At 40.5% G+C, this 26,929-nt stretch overlaps 1 protein-coding gene across 1 annotated transcript; it reads right to left on the bottom strand.

The window, feature by feature from the left end:
• Window positions 1-479: 479 nt before the first annotated feature.
• Window positions 480-25,287, bottom strand: loxhd1b (lipoxygenase homology PLAT domains 1b). The gene is made up of 42 exons (XM_069138516.1): window positions 24,618-25,287; window positions 23,763-23,877; window positions 23,211-23,291; window positions 22,850-23,034; window positions 22,572-22,670; window positions 22,291-22,439; window positions 20,694-20,817; window positions 20,239-20,348; window positions 19,609-19,749; window positions 19,382-19,517; window positions 18,797-18,957; window positions 18,633-18,719; window positions 18,108-18,243; window positions 17,851-18,005; window positions 16,423-16,583; window positions 15,157-15,233; window positions 14,884-15,080; window positions 14,242-14,434; window positions 13,624-13,784; window positions 13,188-13,509; window positions 12,536-12,687; window positions 10,602-10,735; window positions 10,281-10,426; window positions 10,000-10,104; window positions 9,772-9,900; window positions 9,532-9,696; window positions 8,392-8,573; window positions 8,202-8,318; window positions 7,847-8,009; window positions 7,021-7,175; window positions 6,733-6,942; window positions 6,498-6,624; window positions 5,315-5,523; window positions 4,884-5,069; window positions 4,657-4,784; window positions 3,752-3,869; window positions 3,062-3,239; window positions 2,658-2,843; window positions 1,893-2,063; window positions 1,621-1,753; window positions 1,181-1,336; window positions 480-1,106 (listed from the first exon to the last, which is right to left on the bottom strand). Exons 1-42 carry the CDS (start codon window positions 25,285-25,287, stop codon window positions 626-628), a joined length of 7,191 nt encoding a protein of 2,396 aa, XP_068994617.1. The 3' UTR covers window positions 480-625.
• Window positions 25,288-26,929: the final 1,642 nt, after the last annotated feature.

A 26,929-nucleotide genomic window follows, 5' to 3' on the forward strand; every position in this document is an offset into this window, starting at 1 on the left:
ACTGTTCCCAAACAAAACCTGCACATACTGGGCAGAGATAATCTTTAATGTCTGTATTTTATTATTAAATAAATCATTGAAAGGCTGCCCACATTTCTTGCAGCTTTCAGCAGTTATTCCATTTCCCTTGTGCATTGCATTGTGGGAGAATACGGTCCCTCAAAGTACAGTAAGAAATCCGGTATATGGCACATGTATGTATATATATATATAGTTTGGCTATACAACATTGTAATTCAAACTAGGATTAGCACTGGTGTTAAATTGTTTAAAGTAGACATGATTGAAAAGCAAAACAGAACCAATTAAAACTATGTTTATTGTGTTGTGTCATCTGTTTCGGGTTATATTCAGCTCTGTTTATTTTTCTACTTGTAGAAGAAAAGATGGTAAGAAATGGCTTTTTCTGAAGTTTAAACAGGGGCAGCCCAAACAGTTGGCACAACCTTAAAAAAAAAAAAAGGTTTTATCCTTTAAAAGTTGATAAAGTTACATTCACGCCTGTCAAGACCAACTGTTTCTTCACAAACTCGTCTAACATGCGGTAAAAAAAAAAAAAAAAAATCCAGTGAACAAAAGGGGGGAATGAACTGCTCACCCACTCTTGGTTTCATGCGTTCTCCTCCTAATATTTGGGGTAGAGCACTCTCTGAATCTGTCTGTCGGCCTTGTAAGCGTCCAGCCACTTTCCGCACTGGAAGATGGTTGTGACTGAGTTAGCCGTGTTGGTCACCTCGACGCACTCTAAATACCACCCACAGTTGGTGCTGCTGCCGTCGTGCTCCACTTTGACCCTCAGCAGCTCTCCGAGGTCCAGCATCTCCAGGACAAAGCGGTCCGTTCGCCCTCGCTCAAACAGGTTGCGAAACTTCTGCCGCAGATGACGCTGGCCTGAGTCACCGTTGACACCGTAGATGGTGATGAAAACGTTGGAGTCTGTGCCGCCCCCTTTGACGTCCCCGGTGATGACGATGATTTCGTACTTGACGGGGACCAGGTTGCGGACTTTGCTCGCGAAGCTCTCGATGGACTTGTAGCACTCGAATGTCAGGAACTGGTCCTTTTTGGCTGCCAGGGGGATTTGTGTATCACATTGGAAGAAATACCTAAACAGGAGGGAAGGTTTAGAGTCATCAGCATTTTATATAATATGATGTATGTTGTGTGAGATTGCACTTACTTGTTTCCCAGCTCCTTTTCTGTCACCACCACCTCCATAACGTGCCAGAAAGCTTCATTCTTCACCTTCTTGCCGTCTTTTGTTATGTGTCCGAGGCAGATGCTGGCGATTTCCCCCAAGTGCTTGGACGAGAACTCAAACGTGTCAGTTGCACCGCTGTGAAAGAACAAAAAGAGTGTCGTCTACTTGGAACGTTTTTGCAGGTTTTGATTCTGAACAGCGAACAGTTAAATGCATTGGTCTGCCTGAGAGTTTCTCTTATGCGTGCCTCATGTGATTACGTGTCCTGAGAGCAGAGACTTGGAGAACAGAAAGTGAAGCTACAAGATAAAAGTGGGTAAAAAAACCCCCAAAAAAACGTGAAAGAGAGGAGATTACGTAAGGCCATAAAACAGGGTTTCACCATGAGCCGAGGCCCCGGACTCTCTTTAAAGACCTACCATGAGAACTTCTTTTTCTTATTCTCCAGAACAAACTCCTTAGAACGGGCTTTCCTTCCTTCCAACACGATCCAGGCGTTTTCCGTGGTGGACGCGTTGTCTGTGTTCGCAGTTGTAGTGGCAATTTCATATTCTGTGGCAATGCAGAGAGACAGACACTGTAATCATTTCACATCTGGCAAATGGTTGTAATTAGCTGCAAGTTGTTCGTCTCTGACTGTTGCAGAACAAAAAGCTTGTAATTATGTCCGCCGACGTCCATTTTTACTAACTGGTTTTATCACTGAGGTCGATAGAGTCATTGTTGGCACAAGCCAGCTCCCTCATAATCTGCCTGTCCTCTTCATTTTTTGCCAACCAGCGGTCGCAGGGGAACCTGAAGGTCTGGTCCATGGCCTCGTCTTTCACATCGATGCACTCCAGGTGCCATCCAGGAGATGGGCCTGTTTACAGTAAAACAAACAGTCCATGCTGGTGTTATTACTTCTATCCATAAATCTTTTTCAAAGCAATGGTCTGAATTTTTGTGTTTCACCAGAACTAGCAGTCTAATTATAAAAATATGTTGTGCATCTCCTTTGTCTTGAGGACATGTTCCTATAATGTCCTCGTACAGATTGCACGCTTTTATACAACAAGATAGACTCTGGTATTTCATCTTTATTTTAGGTAGTAAATTAGTTAAAATATTTAAAAAATTGAGTTGTTGAACAATTTTCCTTTGAAAAACAAGTAAAGAAAGTTACAAACAGAATACAATTCTTTGTCCCACATCAAATTGACCACAAATAACTTTACAGAAAAACCAGCAAAACGATCAATGATTGCAGAAATTCGAATATTTGACTAGTTGGTTTCGGATATAAAAAAAAAACATCTGTAAAGGTCTTAGACAAAAAGCTAATTTGTCACCATCAATGTTAGCAAAAATAAAAACTAATGAAAAAAAGAAAAGAAAGTGATTTCCTGTTGTTTTGAGCACAACGATCCCCAAGTAGCTGCTTGTTTTGACACCAAAGCGCTTCTTCCTTCCTCACCTTTGTTGTCATGCCACACTCTGACTTTGGACAGTTCGCCCAGACTGAGCATGTCGGGAAACCTGAACACGTCCTTCACTTTTCGCTCAAACTTGTTCCTGTTGGTGCTCTCCTTCAGAGGCAGCGTCCCAGTGTCCCCGTACTCCCCGAACACCATCACAAACACGTTGGCATCAGTGCCAGCACCTGGAATATCAAAAGGATTATATGACCACTGATGGACATCAGTAGTTATATTTTTTTTTTCATTTAAACACCCTGTGTTTCATTTAGTCATTGAAAAAAATAAAAAAAAAGGTCCCGAAAAATCAGAGAGAGGGGTCAAGACACGATTAACAAGACATTGTTCTAATTTTCATCTCTTTTAATTACAGCCATTACTGTAGAAAACCAATGTGACCCACCTCCGACATCACTGGTCTGGACTTGAATGATGTAGGTCGTCTTCTCCACCATCTCCTCCTCGTCCACCACGGCCGCCAGCTCACACACCTTCGTCCTCTTCTGCCCTTTGGTCTTGGACAGCCAGTTCTCGTAGGTGAACAGATACACGTCGTCCGTGGTTAGGTTCCGCATCAGGATCTAAATGCATTTATTGAGACATTTACCACACCATCAGGATGATACAAGCGTTTGAATGCCAAACCTATACTTGACATTGTTACAGCACAAGATTGAACAGAAACAGACCAACATTAGGAATCTTCAAGGCTGAACATTTAAAAACATTTTTTTTTTAATTGCAATGTTGTTTTAAATATAGATGTTCATGTCATTTTAACTATAAGCTTCTATTTGTGAATCCGATAGTATCAAACAAGTTACAACTACACCAACATTATTACAAAATTGTCTCTACTTGAGAAAAACAGATTTTTTTTTTATAAATTACCTTCATAGTCTTAATGTACTGAGTGAAATTTAAGCCAGTGACCTATTTTTTTTTTTTTTTTAAATGGCTAATTAAAACTGTTGGCACCAGATTCTGTGACCTGAGTAGGAATTTTTGTCATTTTTCACAGCTATATGGTAATGATACTTGATGAGAGAAATGTGGCCGCCACAGACAGGAGCCCCCGCAGTCTTTATGTTACCCGATCAAGAAACCAGTCGGGGCGACTCCCAGTGCCATCAATCCGAAGTCTGATCTTCTTCAGAGGAGCGATGTCGTCTATCTCCAGGCTGAACGTGTCCTCTTGGCCTCGTTCAAACCTGGACAGACCAAGATGGTGTGTATGAATTAGTGTTTGCATTTAATTGCTTTCTAACAGAGTCAGATCAGTTCCACTCTGATGTCTTTACATTAACTATGTAGCTAGATTCAGATGTTAGCTTAGCTCAACTTTAACATTTATTTTATTTAATTTTATTAATGTGTTGTCTTGTGGTTAATTTGATCAGTTCTTATGCATTTATATAATATATTTAGATACAATTTTAGCATGTTTTTATGTTCCTTTATATCTGTTTTTTATGTGAACCACTGAATGTAATTTTCTTGCTGTAAAGCACTTTGAGCTGCTGTTCTTGTATTAAAGGTGCTATACAAATAAAGTCGATTATTATCATCAGGATGATAATGGACAGTAAAAAAAAAGCTACCGTAGCTCTTTCCAATGGTAACACCAATGATTAATACGCGATAGCTTGTTTATTTAATTTGCATAAAAAAAGTGTAAAAAACATTTTATGGGGGTTTATGTGACAGACTATTTGTTGGCTGTGCGCACCGACTTTCAGGAGACATACGTCAACCACTGGAGGCCGAGGAAATGACTGCTTTGGGCCAAAAAAAATAGCCCGGCACAAACAGCGAAATTATTTTCTTTACACTTCTCCTTTTCTGCGGATCAAAACAAATGAAAAATTTAATTAAAATTTGTGAACTTTAGAGGTGCGGGTAGGGGGATTTTGTTGGACAGAGCAAGGCTAATTGTTCCCCTCTGAATCCTCCCCTTTTCCTTTCTTGAAAAGTGATCAGTACAATTAGAGAACTGACCGATCCTCATTTTTAGGCAGTAGCATTTCCTCTGTGCTCCCGTTGGCTCCGTACACGGTCAGGAAAATGTTGGTGTCTGTCCCTGCGTACTGAGTGTCACCTGTGACAACTGTGGCTGAATACACAACCTGAAAAATACAGTAGATACAGTGGGACAAATTGTGTTTTTATGCAACACTTTAACTGAATGTTCTCCAAGACATCATATTTTCAGTGCGGTGACTCACTTTGCGGATAATGTTGATCGTGCTGGAGTCCAGCACATTGAACAGTCTGGCAGTCAGACCGTCTCCCCTGTCTTTAGCCAGCCAGCACTTACATGGAAAGATGTACTTGATACCTTTGGTTGGCACGGCAACCGACAGCTCATCCACCAACCAGCAGCTCTCTGGTGTGACACCGTTATGGCCGAGCTGAAGAAGAGGCGAGAGGAGAGAGAGAGAGAGAGAGAGAGAGAGAGAGAGAGGGGGAAGGTAGAACTGGGAATTGATATATCATTTGATTTTGTTTGATCTAAGTACCAGAAGGCAGAGCTAGAATGAATTATTGCTGAGTTAGAATGGCTTTATTTAAAATGTTAACATCAGTGCATCTGAGGAGGCAGCAGAGAGGAGACAGTTTCACAGATTCAGCCACAGAGACAATCCCAGATTCTCACTTCCACCCTCTTGATCTCTCCTACGTCAGTTCCATAGCACACAAAGTGCTCCATGGTGCCGGCATTGAACGATTTCTTTTCCTCCGGCAGGTCAAGCCACAGTCGGTCTGTCTCGACATCGCTGGGGCCTATGATGATGACGTAGACCCTGGCTGTGGTGCTGGCATCACGGTCGATCGCCGTGGACAGGGTGAAGTGATAGGGGATGACTGGGAGCGAGAGAAGAACTGGTTAAAGATGGGTTTTTTTTTCCATTTAAAGTTCAGTCCAAATTATGATCTTCTTAAAAGAACAGAGTTTGGACTTCTTCAGAGTAGTAACATCATCGATCTCCAGGCTGAATGCGTTTTCTTGATCTCTTTCAAACCTCAACAGAAACAGTATTAAGGATTATCTTAAAGGAATAGTTTGACATTTTCAGAAATGCTTAATCTTTCCAAGATTCAGATGAGGATTGAGGATTGATACCACTCTTACTGTATGTCTATATGCATATAAATATAAAGCTATTCCCAGCAGCCAGCTTAGCTCACCACTAAAACGGACTAATATATGTTAAATCTCATTTGTTTAACCTGTATGAAGACAGATGCCTTTTCATGTGGCACTGTGAGACTGCAAAAAGCAGGGACTTTAGAAAGTTATTACTAGTGGATAAGAACTAATCCTAGATACATACAACTCATTATCCCCTGTGAAACCACAAATTGTTGTATTTACAAGGTTGTTTTTTTTTCCATCAGATTAAACAAAACAAAATATAATGTGTTAATTATGAGATATTACATTGTTTGTAGGCAGTTTTGTTATACTATCAGCCATGATACTTGTTTCCAGTCTTTATACTGAACTAAACTAACCTGCTGCAGGCTGTAGCTTCACATTCAGTGTATAACATGAGGCTGTTATCGATTTTCTCATATAACTCTGTGAACACATTTCCCACAATGTTCCTCTTCTTTAATTTTGGCTAATTGGGTTCAAACTTCAGAGCTATCTGTGAACAGATACATCTTTTGACTTTAATTTATTTCTTAAATAATTGATTGAGTCTTCCTGCTGGTATCATGTTGACGAGCCGAGTAATTTTTCAAAATGTTCCCTAATGTTTGTCTTTGCACATTGTTCTCATCATACTGAGACTCCACCTTGAGAAACATGAGGAATAGTTTTGCAGCCTTACTTGGACCCTCTTCGGCCACTGCCACCTTCTTCTTCTTTTTCTTCTTGTTGGCATTTCTGTCCAGTCCGAGCTTAGCCTGAGCCAACTTTTTGGTATTTGGATCGGTGTTTCTTTCACCCTCATAATCCTGAACCATACACACAACAGACAAATTTCACTGTAGCAGCAGCTCATAGAAAATCAAATACAAGGCACGAAGGAATATGGCACTATCGCAAACTATAACCAAACAAACCTTAACAAAGAAGTTCCTCTCCATTATTTTGTCCTCTTTCTTCGTTGACAGCCAGCGCTCACACAGGAACATGTACACCTCCTCCGTTTCCACATCCAGCACCTCCACCTGGTCCAGGTACCAATCGGCTCCCATCATGGAATTGTCATGACGGATGTGGATCTTAAACACCTGCCCCAGGTCCACAGCCTCAATAGCGAACTTGTCCACCTAAAAAGCAAAGAGAATTGAACAGCTTTGGACACCGACAGTAATGAGACATAACGTATCACACCCTTCTCCACGTACCTCTCCTCTCTCAAACTTGTTCTTGTTGTTCTCAGATTTGGCAAGTTTCCGCTCTCCTGTGTCCCCCAGGTCTCCGTAGATGGTGAGAAAAACATTGGCATCGGTTCCTGCTCCGTACATGTCACCTGTCCGCACAGACACCTTGTACGTGTGAACTGTGATGAAAGAAAAACTCAGTGGTGAATTATGTGGATGTACACGTTGTTTGCTCACAGATTTTTAAATATGTACTGCAACATGAAAGACAATTTACACTTCCAGGTGTGCAGTGGAATTTTCCTGCTTATATGAACTTTGTAGGGTCCAATCGAACAGTATGTGAATTTATATAGTATAATGTCCCAAAACTGTGTTTATGAACTGTTCGCTCTACTGAAACTCAGTATAAAGCTCCACAAAGCTGAAGGGAGCTGCCAATGATTTCAGTCTGAAAGTTCATCACTATGAACGACCCCTTTCAAATTGTTTTCTCGTTCTCATTTTTGCAATGTTATTAAAAAAAAAAGTATTATAGCCACTTCAAGTAAAAGTATGACTGTATTAAGTTCTCTAATTACTGTTAATTAGTTTAATTTACAACAAAGCATCATGTCCAATGTTCTCTGTCAGTTTAGGTTTTGCTTCTAAGATATTCACGAGTGACTAAAGGTCACTGGCAAATACACGTAGTAGAGTAAAAGCTAAAAACTTTCCTATATGTACTTGCAGTGGAGAAAATGTATTAGGTAAAATACAGAAGTACAATCACCTCAAAATGGTCCTTAAATACAATAGTTAAGTAAATGTACTTAGCTACATGCCACCACTGAAATCAGGGTGAACCTACTTTCCAGAGCGTCCTCCACTTCAGTTTCAGTTGTCTTAAGCTTCCCATCCCTGAGGAGTTTCTCTGTGATGATGTCTGAGGGGACGAGCTCCTTTACTGTCTCCCCATCATCCTCAGACTTGGCCAGCCAGCACTCACATGGGAAAATGGTCGTCTCTGAACCCTGCCATTTAATACAGACAAATCTGGGCTCAGCTGTGTTGCTCTAACGTGGAAGAAAAGTATCTCTGAGAGATGTTTGAGCCAAAAGATGTTTAATTATCAACGTGTTGATAATTTAATGAGGCCACACACAAAGAAATTCTTAATGATGCACTTATCTATGAGGTGTCTTCTCAAGTTGTATTTTTACTACCTTTCCTTTCCTGAGCTGTCGCCTGATCTCCACTCTGTCGAGGTGCCATCCCGGGTTGGTGCCCTTGTTGTCGTGTCCTATCCTGATTTTCTCTATGACATCACCGACGTCTTCCAGCTGTGAAAAGAAAACTCGTTTACAAACAGGCAGACAGTTTCCAAGGATCTAAAGTCTAAATCCACACACTCACCTCCACAATAAACATGTCCTCAGCTCCCCTCTCAAAGTACAGACGTCTCTCTCTCTTGTTCACGCACAAGTATTTCTGCTGCGTGCACACAGCTTTACGTCCATACAACGCTATAAACACATCAGCGTCTGTTCCCGCTCCAAACACGTCGCTGGTGTAGATCTTTATCTCATAAGGCACAACTGAAAAGTCAGAGGAGAAGCTTGGTTTGATGAAAGTTCAGCCAGAAAACAGAAACGTGCTTCGACTTAAAGAGGTGAGAAGTCACAAACTGCAGGTATTCAAGCACTTGAACACTGTTTGGCACTTAAGAACTTCTGAAACCCAAAAAGGTTGGAGGCACAGGATAATAATTTGTGAGCACAAGTTCATATTTTATGTGAACAAGATTTTGTGGCTACTTTAGAGGCAAGTATTACATGTGTGACAAGTATAAATATTGATGATCTGTTATCATTTTGAAAAGAGGCCATTTATATTCATAAATAGGTTGAAATATCGAGTGATTTATTCATTGTTTATTTAATCTATTTTTGTGTTCAAAATTCATTCATTATTGTTTTATCAATCATCCGCTAAGTAACCTGATCAGCTATCCTGAGATCGATTGCTTTTGTCTTCGCCTGTAAACCCGGGGAATTCAGGGTGTTCTCCTCATTCCAGTAAATTCGTTCATTGAGGAAACAATACCACATCACTCTTGTGATTATTTCTCCCCGTTTTCAGGTATGTTAATGTTGTTTTACAGTGAAGTGTTTGTAATGATTTCCTGATGAGTCAGAGGTGACGAAGAAGTAAAGTGTGTAGGTAACATTGGTTCAGACTTTGACCTCACGTTATAACCTACAATATAATTTATTATTATTTTTTTTTTTACTGTTAAAAGCCAACATGACTTCAGAGTTGTGATTTGAGCTGTTTTCTGTGTGAGTGAAGAAGAGTCCTTCCATGATGAACATAATAACACAGGTCACAGTCAGAGCACGAGCACCGTTCCTCAGATGGACTGCTTTCAATCCATTTTTACTGCTGATGCTTCCACACTTTTATCAGTGAAATTTTACATAAAGCACTTCTACGGGACGGTTTCTCAATCAGCGCCACAAGATTGAAGTACTGCTTCCCCGGCTGTTCACTCACATGGCATGTAGAGTTCAGTCTGTAACTCAGCAGGATAGAGATCCCTTACAATCGCACCATCATCCTCTCCTTTATCCAACCAGCGGCCACATGGGAAGCGCAGTCTCAGACCCTGTGAGGGGGCGTCAATCTCGACCCAATCCAAGAACCAACCAGATGAACCCCCTGAGAAGAAAAATGCTATTCAGTTTCATAAAGTGAACAGATTATTGTTTTCTTTAGAGCCTTTTCTTTCCCAACCTGAGTTGTCGTGCCCTATTCGAAGCTTTTCCAGTTCTCCCAAGTCCACTGCCTCCACGATGAACTCATTGATCATCCCCTGTTCAAACTTGTTCTTATAGTTTTTACAAGCCTTGAGGTTGATGATGCCTGAGAGTGACATTAAGATTTTTAATTCAGATTTTATTGTGTTAACAGACAGCAAGAGGCCCCCCATCATAATGCCAGGATATTGCTGAATTATCACACCTGTGTTGTCATTTTCACCAAAGAGAATGGCAAAGACGTTGGCGTCCGTTCCAGCATACTTCTTTTCACCAGTTTTTATTTTCAGAGTATATGTAGTAGACATGGCTGCAAGATACATTTAACAAGTCAATACATAAAAACGTTTCATCTTCAAATAAAAACGAGTCCCTCCTTGTTACCGTCTACACCTGTGTGTTTCACAGCACTTAGATTAATACTTAAACAGTGCTTTCTTTTATCCTGTCCCCCTCTAAGACATGAGCCAGCTTTAAAACTGTTACATTTCTGCTCGAGCCCCAGCGTGGCACCAGTCCCCTCCTCATCCTCATCCTTCCTCATGAAGGCCTCGTCCACAGGAACCAGCTCTCTCGCGATCTGCCCATCGTCCTCATCCACTGCCAGCCAGCGGTTACAGGGGAAGTAATATCTATAGGCCCGAGAAATGATCAGCACACCAACTCGGACATGACATGTTGTTACATCACTATCAGATGCATAATTACATGACATGATTCATTTTTAAAGAGTACAGGGGGATCTCTCATCTTCTCTAATCAAATAACTGAGAACAGCTTCAGATACAATCAGTTGGTTTCACCTACGTTATATCATCCTTCGTGTCCACTATCTCAACTCGATCCAGGTACCAAGAGGAGTAAGAGTTGGTGTTGTCATGTCGGATTCGTAGCTTCTTCAGGGGGCCCAAATCAACAGCTGTAACGATGAAAACATCCTCCTGCAAAATACAGCAACAACAGACACTTTTTTTTAAAGGTGGGATGGCAGGTAACTAGTTGTGGAAGAAATATCCAGAGATTCAAAGTAGTAATATCACAGTGTAAAACAATCCCCCCATATTATTAGAAAAATATAGTATCTTGGATAAAGAGGACACTTTCACATTGTTTTACTACGAGAGTTTATTTTTAACTACAATATATACTGTTGGGTGGTATCATCTGCTGCGGTACATCATATATTATGTATTTATAATATTTTTGTATGAATAACTGGAATCTGTAAAAATGTTTCTTCAAAAATGCAGTAGAATTAAGGTATAAATAAATAAAAATCTCCACACAAGGTCAGCTTGTTTGTCCAGTTAGGCTGGAAATGTTCCTGTGTATCTTCAAATTTTCCTAGACACTTGGGAAAAATAAGAGGCGATACCATTGAAAACTCCAGAATAACCATTCAGAGAAACTTGTGGTGAAATTGTTTTTGTCATCAGCTGCTTGTAAGGTCAATAAACCTTCCATCTTGACTTTTTATTTCCACCTCTTAAAGGGTCTCTCCTAATAGTTTTTCTTGCTGACTGATTTCTGTCAGGACTAAATACAGAGTGTGTGGTTGTTTTTCTAAGCAAGCATTCACATTAGTACATGCCAACACACTAGTGTCGCTTTTGATCTGTGGGTTAAAAATAAAACCTAATTGTCTGGTCGTGAGTTTTGTGTTCCCACCAAGCCAGGTGTGTCGGGATGAATAATTCACAGGTGTGGATAAAGTAATGAGTAAAAGTAGGACGGGTTCAATGACTCAGAGCACTCCTCAGAGCTGCTCTTGGTCACAAGTGGCTTGCCTGCCGGAGAGAGCTTGTAATCCTACCAGAATACACTCCCAACTACACCTCAGTGCACGGCTCATGTTGCGTGGAAGTGCCCGAGTCTTTGGCTAACTCCTAGTTAATTTTCAGCAAGATACCTTTCCAGGATTGTGTGTAAAGATCCCGGATGAAAGTTCATGTAAGAATTATTTATGAATATCAGGTGGTGTAATATAAATAATGTATGTTCATGAACCACAACGTAGCATGCTTCTCAGCACGTTTCCAACTTGTAAAATAACCCAGTTTTAAAATCTAATGCAAGATGTTGGAGATGTTCTACCAGTCTGTTGTGGCCAGTGCATTGTACTTCGCTGTGGTCTGCTGGGGGAGCAGCGTCGGAGCCGGTGACACCAACAGACTTAACAAACTGGTTAAGAAGGCCGGCTCCATCATCGGCTACAAACTGGACAGCCTGGAAAAGGTGGTGGAGAGGAGGACGCTGAGGAAACTATTATCCATATTGGATAATCCTGACCACCCTCTCCACCACCTACTGCAGGGACAGCGGAGCACTTTCTCCAAAAGACTCCTCCAGCTCCGCTGTCACAAGGACAGATACAGGAGATCATTCCTGCCGACCGCAATAAGACTACAATAACTCACCTCTGGCAAAATCCATCACACAACAATAACACTGTTGTCTGTGTTCTTGGTTGTTTGTATATAATATATATAGATATATACTGTACTGTATATATTGTATATACTGTGCATTTTATATTTAATATTTTTACTGCTATTTTATTGCTTTCTATTATTCTATTATTATCTATTGCTTCCTGTATGCTGCTGTAGCGAAAAAAATTTCCCCTCGGGGATTAATAAAGTAACTACCTAACCTAACCTAACCTAAAATCCTCAGACTCTCCCCTTTAATCTCATTGATTTAGAAAGTCAGTGATCACTCCTTTGTTGGATCCATTGTACCTGCCCTCGCTCAAATTTGTTGAGGTTGTCAGAATTCTTCAGGTAGCGCTCTCCGGTGTCTCCGTTTTGGCCATAAATATTAATGTAGACGTTGGCGTCGGTCCCAGCTCCCAGCATGTCACCAGTGAAGACACACACTTCATAGGTGTTGACTGCAAGACAATACAAGGGATGAATTACTAACATGTCTTTAACCTTTATGTCGGCCACGAAACTGTCGATTCAAACCACGCGTGTCTGCAGCGTCAACACTGACAACGAGAAACAAACGTGTCCTAAAATATCAAAAATAATAAGAATAAAGCAAATAACCAATTCTCCACACAAAATGTGTATGTGACTTGATATGGGATTTAGGCAAACGGTATATTACATTTTAACTGTAAAACAGGAAAAACTACAGGACACAGCTGCTAACCTGCTTTATATTGTTAAAAGCTGATTTACTGTTTCTATCAACTTAAGGCAAATTTCTCTTAAAACAACCCAACTAACAAAACCTACTTTTAATGGTTTTGTTACACCGTGCCTAAAGCGCAGTGGATACAGCTGTAGCTAATTTAAGTTTTTTAATGACTAACAGCTGGATAAAAGGAAACTCTTTGGGTGCTCAGCTGCCAGAAAATTAAGACTTCATTAAAAATGTTTATACCTTCCAGCTCTTCTGCGTCCTCAGGCAGCAGCTCCACCACCAGCTCGCCGTCCTCCTCTCCTCCGGCCAGCCAGCGTGAACAGGGGAAATGATAAGTCAGCATCACTTCCCGCATCTCCTCTCCTCCCTCCTCATCCTCATCTTCCTCGTCTTTCTTCTTTTTCTTCTTCTTCTTCTTGTCCTCCTTTTTCTTCTCTTTGGGCACCATGGCCATGATCAGACGTTTGACGTCCACTGTCTCCAGGAACCAGCCAGATCCGATCCCAGAGCCGTCGTGACCGATGCATATCTTGAAGACCTTCCCCACATCTTTGGCCTCTATCTGGGGAACAGTTGGTAGTTTCTTCTCAATATATGCACATTTTCTTTAGCAGCCGCATGTAAGTTCTGAGATGCATTTTGAAACCACTGAAAACATCAAATCCAGCATTGATACCTTGAATATTTCTGTCGTGTTCCGTTCAAAGTTGTTGGATCTGCTTTCGAGGGTGATGACCTCTGTCTTCCCGTTGTCCCCGTAGATCTGGATGAACACTTTAGCATTGGTGCCAGCAAACGTCTTGTCTCCAGTCACCACTGTTACCTCATAGTTAATCACTGGAACAAAAAACACAAATGATTTTTAGACAGTGTTATAGTTAATGCATACACTACATGTAAGTATGTTTGTGACCACACGTGTAAGCACATACATAAGAAACTGTGTATGTAAGAATGAAGACTTTACACATCTTTCAAAAGCAGTACGTACAAGGTGCTCAACGGTCTAAGAAAGGAATAATAATTAGACAAAATTAGTAACCCAATATGTAAGTGAAGTTTTATATTTTGATTAAAATGACAGATTTTTTTAGATGATTTGCTAAATAGACAGTATACTAACATTTCATTATGCCCTGCTTCAGACACTTTTAAACCAATCCGCTGAATATGAATGAAGTTCTTGGAATTGAATATAACCTACACACATTCACTTATCATAATATACAGGACCAGTTACTGTGTGTGTATATGTAGTCTGTGTATGTTCCTTTAAATGGTGAGTGTTGCCTACATTGTTCCATGTCCAGGATCTCGCTCGGGTAAATCTCCACCTCTGTCTTGCCGTCAGCCTCATCCTTGCACAGCCAGCGGTGGCTGGGGAACATGTAATGCTTTCCATGGACGGGAACCATAATCTGAACACTGTCCAAGAACCAGCCAGCACGCATGCCAACGTTGGTGTGGCCAATCATCAGACGGTTGATCTGGAATAAGATTCAATAGATGACACATTTAAAGATATTCTGCACAAATTTACTGATAAGTTACAATTCAAAAATGAGACAAATGTTTCTGTAAATCTTGTGTCTCTTTCTTAAACAAGCAGCCTTCATACTTGGATCCACTGTGATGAAAAAAAATAAAAATCTGTTTTTCTACTTGATTTGTCAGTGTCTACAAACATGCTGGAAACCATATCTGAGGCTACAAATTCATGCACAGTACAAAGCTAAGAGCTTATCTAGACCACTGATGAAGTTAAAGATCCGTAATGTAATTGTCTGGATGTAATAACCCTGTATACATCGTGTGGTTCGTCCAAAGTACTTGACAGCTACAGTATGTTGTTAACATGGGTGACCCCACAATTAATTTAACTACAAAATCTTTGACTACAGATTCTCATAGTACTGTCAACATCAAAAGGGAGAACCTGTCCGATATCAAAGGTCTCCACGGTGAAGATGTCGATGCGGCCCGTCTCAAAATAGTTGCCCAGGTTGTTGGCAGAGACCAGCAGCATCATTTTACTGGTGTCGCCTTTCTCTCCGTAGAGCTTGACAAATACATTGGAGTCTGAACTGCCCCCGGGGATGTTACCCGTCTTCACTGCGATGTGATAGTTGACATCTGAAACACAGAAACAAACATAAGTCTCAGAACAAAATCTAAATGCCAAATAATAATCCAGTTTCCTCTGACTCACTGTAAAGACACTGTCCATCTGAGAACGGCACTAACTCTCTGACGATCTGTCCATCATCCTCGTTGCGGTCCAGCCACCTGCACAGTATAGATCGAAATCTCATCTGTTACTTATGCACAACTGTTGATTATACACTCACAGAGCACTTGATTAGAAACACCTGTTTTTTTAATGTAATTATCCAATCAGCCATTTGAGCAGCAGCAGTGTAATACATAAATTCCTGCAGATGTAGATAAAAAGGAGGACAAATTTCACCTCGGTGTCTCTGAACGTACCATGATTGTTGGTTCCAGAGCTGGTTTGAGTATTCCTGAACCTGGTGACCGAGAGATTTTCATGCACAGCAGTCTCTTGAGTTTACTTAGAACTGTGTGTTTTTTGTTTTTCGCACCATTCAAAGCTGAACCTTGTTGATTAGGGAGGTCAGAAGAGAAGAACCTGGCTGGTTTCAGCATACAGAAAGGCTACAATAGCTCAGATAATACTCGATACAGCTGGAGCAAAGAGTATCTCAGGAAGGACTTTGAGGGGGTTTGACTACAACAGCAGAAGACCATGTTTGGCTCCACTCATGTCAGCCAATAGCAGAAATGTGAGGCTGCAAGTTCACCAAACTGGACAGTTAAAGGCTGTAAAAAGTCAGTCTGATCTGCTGAATCTCGGTTTTTGCTGAGGCAGCAGATGGCAGGCATCAGAATTTGGCATCAGCAGCATGAATCAATGGAGCCAACCAGCCGTGTATCAACAGTGCAGGCTGCTGTGACGGTGTGGGGAAGGATTTCTTGGCAACACTTTGGGTCCCTTATTAGCAATCAGTGACAGTTTGACTGCCACAGCCCGAGCATTGTTGCTGACCATGTGCATCTTTTGATGGCCACAATTTATCCATCGTCTAATGGCCACTTCCAGCATGATAATGCACCATGTCACGAAGCAAAAGTAATCTCAAACTGGCCTCAAACACAACAGTGAGCTCAAAGCACTTCAGTGGCCTCCTCGATCACAATCTCAATCAGGTCTGAGTTCAGTGGATCACCTTTTACAGCAAATTCGCAACACCAATGTGCAGCTGATTAATGTGTGGAAATTATGTGATTCAATCATATCAACATGGAGCAGGATCTCAAAGGAATACTTCCACCATCTTGGGGAATCCAAGCCACCAAGAGTTGTGGCTGTTTTGAGAGTAAATGAAGACACTACATTGTATGACAATGATGCTCCTGATTAAGTGGGTGTATGATGTCTTCTGTATTACTGCACCTGTTACAGGGGAACTCTACAGCATGGGCCTCAGCCTGTCCCTCCTCTCTCACAAGCACTTTGTCAAGAAACCACCCGCAGCCTCCACCTTTGCCGTTGTGTCCAATTCTCACCCTGCGGACCTGTCCGAGGGCTACTGCCTCGATTATAAACTCATCCAACTGTAAGGACAAAAGACACAGGAAGTAACAAAGTGTCAGTATCCAGCAGGAATGTGATGAAGAACAACATATTTCTGAATCAGCAGATACAACACCGATAGTTATAGATACAGTATGACAAATACTAGACTTTTTATCAGTATAAAATAGTTTTATGCCTCCGTGATAATGATAGTCATAACCTTTTTTAGGTTGGTCGTCCTATTCTCGTGAATGCAATATCTCAGAACCCCGTGATGGAAATCCTTTAAATTCGGTACAAACGTTCACTATGTCCCAAGGACCAACTGATTAGGTTTTGGGGATGAAAGTTCAAAGGTCACAGTGACACTATTGTTGTGAACATCATATCTCAGAGTGCCTTGATGGTATTTCTTAAAATTTGGAACAAACAATCACTTGGTCAAATGTCACTGTGACCTCACATCCATACTATTTTTGTGAACTCCATACTTCAGAAAGACATTGAGGGAATTTCTTCAAATATGGCAAAACATTTTATTTGGGCTCAAGGATGAACTGATTACATTCCGGTGGTCAAAAGTCAAGGTTGCTATTAGCTCATGTCTGTCCAGTTCTTGTGAACGTGATGCCATAACTCAGAAACAGAAGAGGAGAATTGTCACCACAATTCAACTTCAGTCAGCTACTAAACTGGTGACACTAATTTTGGATGTCCACCTTGAAACGGTGCTCATTGTACAGATCTACTGTGCCACCAGGTTGACAATGTATGGGAAGCATCCACAGTCTAGGATTCGCAGCTTCTCTGCAGCAACATCCATATTTGAAGCATTATCTACTGTAAATCAGCTTTATTGGCCAAACACATAAGGATTCCTTCAAAGTCTTCAGAAAATACAATACATAATATCAGTTGGCATAAACATGGATGTCAACTGCAACTTAATTGGTTGGAGGAGGGATACAAAAGCAAGGCTTCTCGTTTATTCAAATTAGGCTAGATTAGTGTCTCCATAAGGGGTTAATGTCTGATAATTGGGGTAAAATCCCCAATCAGCACCAGAAACGAAGCAGCAGACTACCAGTGCAGCTGACTGGGTTAATCACCATGATGATTAGTGACTGGCAGTGTGACAGTGTGTATGAGTGAAAAGAGGAAGTTTAATGCTTGATTACTTGAGGGAGATTAATCATTTGATTTTTTTAAAAACTTGAAGCAAAAACTAAGAAGCATATGATCGAGTGTTTTGTCCTAGAATTTCACCAAGATTTGTATCTACCAGTGAGTATTGAATGCACCCACGTTTCCTTTCTCAAACTTGTTGATGTTGTTTTTGCAGTTGACCAGTTCCCGATCTCCGGTGTCTCCCTGGTCTCCAATCAGGTTCAGAAAAACAGACGCATCGGTGCCGCTACCGCCAACAGTCCCCGTGCAGACTGTCACTCTGTATTTGACCACTGCAGAACAGAATAACATCATTCAACATCATCTATACTCTTCTCTACATTTGGCAAAGCAGATTTTGGTTGGTTGTGTTGAACACAGGTGCTTGTACATACAGGGCAGCGGCTCAGCGATTAGGTCTCCGATGGCAGTTAGCTCCCTGACAACCTCGTTATCGTCTTCGTTAGTGTCCAGCCATCTTTCACAAGGAAATGTATACTTCTCCTTTGTTAATGTCTTCATCATAGTTGCCTGATTGATGAAAGACAAAGCTGGACAGCTTGTTTGGTTTGATATGTAAGGAGGTGTCTTTATAATCATTTTATTTAAGTTTAAACACTGGCTGAAATTCATAAATATCCTCTGATCCTCCTTCTTTGTTTGTTTTAATGATAGGGAGCAACAACAAAAAAGTCGAAGTGTTAAATAAAATTTGTAAGTTTTATGGCCATGTTTGTCTGTAGCTGAGGATTCTACACTATTGTATTTATCCAGTTTCAATGTTATCTAGCTTAGCTACATATGGATGTGTGTGATGTTTAGGATTTCTATGGAATGACATAAATATTATGAATTTGTACTATTGAAAGCTGAGTTAATGTAACCGATATAACTGATTACTAGATTTGAGAAATTTTCACCTTGCTGAGATGCCATCCGGCAAAAGGATTCCTCTTCTCGTGCCAGATCCGGAGTTTGGTCAACTTTCCCAAATCAGGCAACTCAACCTGAGTTCACATCAGGATAAAAAACAGTTAAGTACACAGCCTCATCAGGGTGTGTTATTGAATTATAGAATACTCACCATAAACCTATCAACCTGTCCCTGTTCAAAATTGTCAGTTTGGTTGTCCATCCTGATCTCGTCTGACTTGCCCTTCTGTCCATACACCTGGAAGGAGATATCTGCGTCGGTTCCTGAGCTGGGCAGGTCGGATGTCCAGATCCACAAGGACCAGGGATGCTCTGAGGAGAGCCAAATCTAATCATTATCTGTGATAAGGAGGAGTGGCATACCTTAGATAAGATTAGTGGTTTCCCCATCATTATCATAACCATCATCGTCATTAGTGTGTTGCTGTGACAAAGAGGTAAATGTTGCTCTTCCCCAGCAGAAGCCTCGAGTTTACACAAGTAGTTAGTGATGAGAGGCTCTAGACTAGTTTTCCTCCCTGAAATGGCATTTCATCTTGTTAAAAGCTTCATTTCACAAGCAATCATACAAAGCAGAATGAAGATAGACTGCCTGCTGAGTCATTATGCAAATGTATGATACATGCTTACTGAATGAGCTCTGAATTATTTTGCTCAGTGTTTCAGAAGATAAAAGTGAAAAAGACCATGTTTAATGCTGCTGTTGATGAGCCATCATTATTTACATTCAACTCACTCTTCTGTCTCTTCTGCCTGAGTGAGACCATCTCATAGAGCTCCCTCTCTATCAGCCCGTCTCCCTCCTTCTCATCCAGCCATTTACTGCATGGGAAGGTCTGTTCTATCCCCGTGAAGGGGCAGTGCAGCACGGCCTGCAAAAAAAACATTGATTCAGCTGAATTATACTTGACCAAAGATTCCCAGACTGTAGTGTTTGCATGCTAAGTGTGCATATCAATGTACCTTCTCGCAGTACCACCCAGCACTGACTCCTCCGTTGTCATGTCCGATGGTGACTCTGCTTAGGGGACTGAGGAGTGCGGCAATCTCAATATTAAAGATGTCTGTCAAGCCTCGCTCAAACTTTCCTCCCTCCAAAAACACCTGGACAGAAGTTAAAGGAAATTGTGGTCCATCCACAGTCAGATGTGTCCACAGTGGATTTTATTTAATTCATAGTCAGTTGTCTGACTTCAGAAACTGAGAGGCAAATTTGTTTGAAAGGAGTGTTTCAATGTGCAGCATGTTCGGGTTTGTGTCAGTTATCCTGCACATGATGTTACATTAAAAAAACAAAAGTAGTTTGCACATATAGTGCAAAGACTCAAAGTTTAAACAAAGAAAAAGATGCATCTTAATTTGTTTTTATTTTCAGGTAAGTTTAGTACAAAAGACAAAAGCGATTTAGCATAAAAAATGTCACCACAGCAAAAAAAAAAAAGGCAAAAATTGCCAGGATGAATGCCAGAACAAACATTCGACCTTAACCTTCTCTATTTCATATGAATAAAAACTAAAAGCTGCTCCTCCAGTCATCAGTTTGTACATCACATGAAAGTGGTCCTGTCTGTTTTTTTTTCATCTCCTCGTTACCTTGCCGCTGTTCTTCATGCCTTTCGTGCCGTGCATCACAATGTGGATTTTGGAGTTGGTCCCGGCACCTCGGATGTTTCCTGTCACAATCTGGACGTTGTACACAATACCTGGTGGATACAGTTACATGTCAGGCTATCAGAGGCAATGCCAGTGGGTCACTACGGTTCACAGCACGCATACTCCAAAAGAGCTGAGCAGGAACAAGATCACCCAGATCTAAACATTAGCAGTCTGACCCAAGAATTAATGACCACACGGCAGTGTTCTTGGCACGCTGTGTCTGCAGTTGTTGTTCCCTGGCACTAGCAGTGCTATTTAATATATTTTAGACCAGGCAATAGGATAATTATTTCCAAATGAGGGAAAATTTGTAAGAAACAGCTAAGTTGTCCTTGTGTGTATGTAAAGGCAGTTTAATTCTTCCAGGGCCTAAAAGCTCATTTTATTCTCACCTGTGGGCTGAGTCCCTCCCACCAAAACGTCCCTCTGGATCTTCCCATCATCCTCATCAATGGCAAACCAGCGGTTGATGGGAAATTCATACACTATTTTGTTACCCAGATCGTCCACAATTACCTGCAGAAAAAGGAAAAATGATAAACATGATTAAAACAATACTCATTATGATTGTTCACACTGATAACATTACACTTTAACTTCTACATTCTAGTAACATAGTGCTCAACATAGGTCACATTTAGCTTCATCTTATTAAAAGCACGGGCAGCTCACTGAACACATTTGGTTACTGTTGGTGCAAAACATGTAAGATTGTCATCCAACATCCATTTAGCTCTTCTTGTCTTGCAGCACTGACTGCTGTTTTAATCATATGTATTTTATGGTTTTTAAGAAATTTTCTTGTTGGCTGTATTTTTATTTTTTATAAACATATATGTGAGCATACTTCCCCTCTACCATAATGTGGTCTCTCTTCATGCCCCAGGCCAGAACATAATCCAGGAGATGGTACTGCATTAGCACTGTGATGAGACTGCTCCTTTTGTTGATTTCTTGTGTTACACCTTTATCTTTAGCTTTGTGCGTTTGTGCGCGAGTGTAATATCAACATTTTTATTTCATCACCCTTAGTAGATAGTGTAGATCCAAGAGCTGTTTTTTACATTTTATTGTTCCCAAAATAATTATATTAATTGTATTCTTTTAATATTCCGTATAATTCAGTAAATGTTTAGCCTTGGAAGCCCTGGTCTCTCCAGAAATACATATGGCTGCAGGTTTATCTACATTTTTACTGTGTCTGCAGTTGTTTTTTATGAGTTGCCATTCTGAAATGAATGATATAATTGCAGTATATATTTGCAGCTTAATTTCTGAACTGTTTTGACTTTGTGTTTTGTTGTCAAGAGTATAAAAAATGATTTTATTATTTATTTATGAACATAGTGTGCAGCACAAAGCCCGTGTGACATGCCAGCAGAGAATGATTAACCTATTGTTGTCACTGCTGATCTTTGGTGTCAGTCTGTGCTGCAGTAACAAACAAATCTACCGACTCATCTATCTGTTTGTTGTAAGGTAATCCCTTAATGGGGCATGGTTTCCCTTTACACAGAGGGTAGGATGATTACATGTGGGTCCCGTGGGTCCCGTGTGTGTGTGTGTGTGTGTGTGTGTGTGTGTGTGTGTGTGTGTGTGTGTGTGTGTGTGTGTGTGTGTGTGTGTGTGTGTGTGTGTGTGTGTGTGTGTGTGTGTCTGTTTGAATGAACTCATCTCTCGGCCGCGCAAACTGTATGTGTTGGATGAGCAGGGATACGGTCTCAGATGAGAAGACTGACAGGAAATGAATGGATCACATGTCTTAAGTACCACAGCAGAGGCTGAGCTGAATGACAGAAAGAATCTAAGACAGAGTTTTGTTTCAAGATAACGTTCAGTAAAACTGTGAAGGAACAACTTATGTAACAGATGAGAGTTAATGCATGTCGGTCTTCAGAACCTGTCCTGAGAATTGAGGAAGGTTCCTCACTTACTTACGAACACATACTTGTAAACAATAAATAACTCGTGTGTGTGTCTTTTTCCTACCTTGTCCACAAACCATCCTGCTGAGGAGCCTTTGTTATTATGACCGATGGTGACTTTCCGAACTTTGCCCAAGTTTGGTGCCTCCATAGTGAACTTGTCCTCCTGGCCCTTTTCAAAGTTATTTTTATCATTGTCCAGTCGCCTCTCCCCTGAAATAAAACAATTAGTAAAGTCTGTCAGCAGAATTGTAGATGTATTCAAGTGCACTGCATTAAAACTGGTATTAAGTTTGGTAAATAGTTGTGACTAACCCATCTGTTACTTGTTGCACTCTTATTTACCTGTGTCTCCAAACTCCCCAAAGACATTGAGGAAGACATCTGCATCTGTTCCACTGCCTTTTACGTCTGCAGTGAAAACACTCACCACATATTTATTATCTGGAAAATTAGGACCAAATGTGTAAAAAACTGTTTAAAAACAAGCTTCATACAAAAAAGTCTCAATAAATGTCAACCACAAGCAATTTCTGATTATTTTGGCAACATTTGGGGTGATTCACTTCATCAATCAGTGGAGGAGTGATCTTTCTTCAAGGCTCATGTCTGTGAATACGCACATTTGGGCATATCCATGGGGTCCATGCTGCCCAGCAGGTCTCTGATATAAAGGCCATCTCCCTCCACCTTACTGAGCCAGTTGTTACAAGCAAAATAGAACCTCAAGTGTGGCCGAATCACATCCGTCACCACCACCCGGTCCAGGAACCAGCTGGAGTTCAGGCCGGTGTTGTCATGCTCAATCCTGGAGCGACAGAAGAATAGCATCGACATAAATCAAACTATTCTTGCAAAAACAATTCAGGGGAAGGAAATAAATCTGCGTAAATCTGATCCAAAGTCACAATTATTTGGCTTCGGTTTCACTGAATACTGGAAAAGTCTGTATGAGGGAGGAAGAATATGACGAGTGTAACGTACCTTATCTTTTTCAAAGGTCCAACATTGTGAGTTCTTACTCTAAAAACATCAGTTTTGGCCTTTTCGAATGCTGTGCGACTCCTGAAATCAGAAAAAATGGTAAACAAAAAACCCCTCAAAACTTCAGCCTCAAACCATTAAACAAAACTACAAAATAAATGCAGAGTGAAACGAGAAAGAGCCAAGTAATTCTAGAAAAATATATTCCACAATGACTACCGGTGCATAATGAAACAAAAAAGCCTTCAAAACCTTTGACAAAAATCATGCAACAAATCATGTCATGCAAACTGATTTCCACCAAAATCACAGCACACCGTCGAGAGACTAAGCAGCCTTTCTTTCACAACCATTGAATATAAATACCTCTTTTCTGTGCTGTTGAAGTGGAGAGAAACACAAAGTTTTAGTTCAAGTTCAAAAACCAGCTCAAGCAAATATCAATTAAAAAGGCCATAACTGAGGCCCCTGGGTAAGTTAAATATTTGCTCTTTATTTGAAGTACAGGTAGGCTTGCATCTAAATTCCAATCATATTTCAAAGGGGACTTACTTGCTAGCCAGGTGGACTTTGGGAGTGATGCCATATTCTCCGAAAAGAGTGACAAACACGTTGGCATCGGTGCCTGCTCCTCTCTCGTCACCCGTGATGGTCACCACCTCATACACTGGAGGATTTAATGATATCATACAAATGGAGGCGTGTTTCAGAAAGGAGTGAAGCAGAGAAAAGTGTGTTACAAAGGCATGTTGGCACTGTAGGCTGCTGTGGTAAACAAATGGGGTGATATACAGCATACACTTGTGTGTGTTTGAGTGCTTCTGTCCGCATAAAAACAAACACATTCTTTCTTCCATGAAAACATAAACAGTAGGAAGCAATTTGGGAAATGTAAGGTTTAATTTGGTTTGGTTTAATGAAATCCAAATCAAAAGTGCTAACATTTAAAGTTTAATTCAGGGTCAGTGTAAGGAGTGCATGTGGTCAGTTTGTTTCCGTGTATCCGTGAGAAAATGTGTGTGTTTGTGAAGTTCACTATGACTTTACATTGGGATGTTTTACATTTGATATAGAGTATCACAGAGTAACTTTAGAGGACTGTGATGGATGTGAAAGCACTCTGTGTAAAGATTAGTTGAGGCACAGGTGTCATATAGCGGTAGGCTGAAGGTAACATACAGACGATACATGGATACTACGTCTCTCAGTGTAATGTTACAATGAACAATAATGCACAGACACTTGACTGCCGGAGCCACTCAGACTCCCATAACTGCAATCAAGGTTTCACCTCTCCTCTGGGTGTCAAATTTCTATTCATCAAATCCATATTACATGAAATGTCCTTTGAATTAAAATCAATAACATGACATCTCTATAGTTAAAGTTATGATAAAGAAATTTTACCTTTCTTTTTGTGATACTCGTCCTCGTAGTTCTCCACTTTTTCTGGCTCGTAGTTGCGAAGCTCACTCTCATAGATCTCAACGTAATTTTCCACCTTTTTCTTCTTGCCTTTCGTCTTTTTGGTGTCTTCATCACTATCTCCTTTCTCCGAACCTTTCTTTTTCTTATCTTTCTTTTTCTTTTTCCCTTCCTCTTCCTCCCCAGCTACTATTTCTTTATCCTTTTTGGATTTTTTCTTCTTGGATCCCATCTTGTCTTTGACTGAGGACTTCTTTGAGCCGTTCCTGGTGGTCTCGATCACATCAGGGAGTTTTTCTTCTCTCTTTTTACCCCTGGAGCCATTGTTGTTATCTTCATCATCAGTACTCTGTGACTCATTGCTCACCTCTTCCCAGCTTTCTTCTTTGGCTTTTTTCTTCTTCTTTTTGACCTTTTCTTTATCTCTTCCTCTATTCTTGGTGCTCGTCACATCAGGCCCTGATGTGTCAGAATTGTATCCTTCTTCATTACTGTCCTTAAACTTCTTCTTCAATCTTCCAGCATCCTTTGACTCACCCACCTGCTTACTGTTCTTCTTGGGCTTTGGTTCCTGATCCTCCGAGTCTTCGTCATCTACATCTTTGGTTTCTTCCTCTGCCTTCAGTCTTGTTTTTTTCTTTTTTGTGGGCATCTTTAATTTATTTACTACCTTGTAACTGTAACCGATTCCTGCGTGTTCCGGTGAAACTTGATTAAACTGACCTGTGACTGCACAGGAGTGACCCGCTGGCAGGACAGGTCCGAGTCAGAGCCTACAGCTTGCTGTTTGGTAGGCGGCTGGGGAAGCCCTTCTCTGCTGGCTATCCTGACCTACAGAAGCAGCAGATGTTCTGACCTCATTAAAAATTTGAATCTACGTGTAGTCACCTGATCAGAGGAGGAGACCCTCTCTGTAGATGGGGAGTGGCTAAAATAAAATTCATTCTACATCTGTAAGTAAAAAATACCACGATAAAAATACCTGTACAGGAATTATGGATGAAGTATTCAGGTTTTTACTACTACCACAGTATAAAACACTCCATACAAAACTAAGTCCTGCATTAATAATGCCAAGTAGCCTATAAGTAATCAGGAAATATACCTAAAGATCAAAAGTAAAAGTACTCAATGCTCTAGTAATTCACATTATAAATCAGAGACTAACATTAACGTATTATTACTGATGCATTCACATGTAAACAGCATTTCACTGTTTTAATGATCTCATTTCAGGCTGCAGCAACTCATTATTTTTTAAAACTTCACTTAAACTTGAGTTAAGCATCTGAGTTAAACTTGAGTTAAGCCTGCAAGTTAAGCTTGAGTTCAGCAACAGGGTAAACTTGAGTTAAGTAAGGTAAACCTTTTCCCCCAGAGAGGGCGATATAAAGATATAAACTTGTTTATCTATCCAGCGTGTTCTTTGGCAGGCAGTGTGGAAAAATAATCCGTGCTGTCGTGTCATTTTTAAAGTAATTTTGATCCGGTGTTTTAAAACGGATTGGTTTTGTAAAGCTATTTTACATTGAAGTCTTTGGCGAGAGTCACTTGTTTTTCCCCAAACTACTGTCCGTTAGAATTGGTAAAATTGTGTCTGGGTTGAAACAAATGCTTCAAGACTATCGAGCTATATTTCCCCCCGTGTGCAGCTCTCCTCAGGACCTGGCACATTTTTGTTCGACTTTTAGGACGTAGCCTACTTTTTGGCCAGAAAGTTGACAAATGTGAAAATATAAACTTTAATATAAATAAATTTATGAACTATTGCAGGAAACCAAGTTTAAAACCAGTCTGAGTTTTTCCTTGAACATTGAGTTAAGGGGTTGAGTTCCTGCAGGAAAAGGCAACCATGGCTATACTGATGTTAGAAATGCTTCATCACATCTACTCTCAATTCGTATTCATTTATTTATTATTTATTTAGCTGAAAAATATGATTGATTGCTATGAGAACTTAATGTTTGGAAATGTTTCAGGATTAGGATCTAAGTGTCCTGTGTATTAATTGTTATTTTACTACTATTACTTCTGAGAAACTGTTGGTGTCTCTGATGGTTTTTGTGAGGGGATAGTCCACATTTAGTAATTAAGTATGAACACCTTTTCACACAATACAAGCTCCCACTTTTCCACTTTAATACAATTAGATAATTAGGCTATATAATGGTAGATAATACAAAGAGCTAAAATCAGCAGAACGGGACACACTATCATAGTCACATTTGCTGCACCCCAACCACCTAAATCGTTTATCCGCTTTTAACATTTTAAGATGAATGAAAAAATGGGTT

This window comes from Embiotoca jacksoni, unplaced genomic scaffold (genome assembly GCF_022577435.1).
Source record: "Embiotoca jacksoni isolate LCO1_2020_lvr unplaced genomic scaffold, fEmbJac1.0.p SCAF_8, whole genome shotgun sequence".
Taxonomy (NCBI): Eukaryota; Metazoa; Chordata; class Actinopteri; family Embiotocidae; genus Embiotoca; species Embiotoca jacksoni.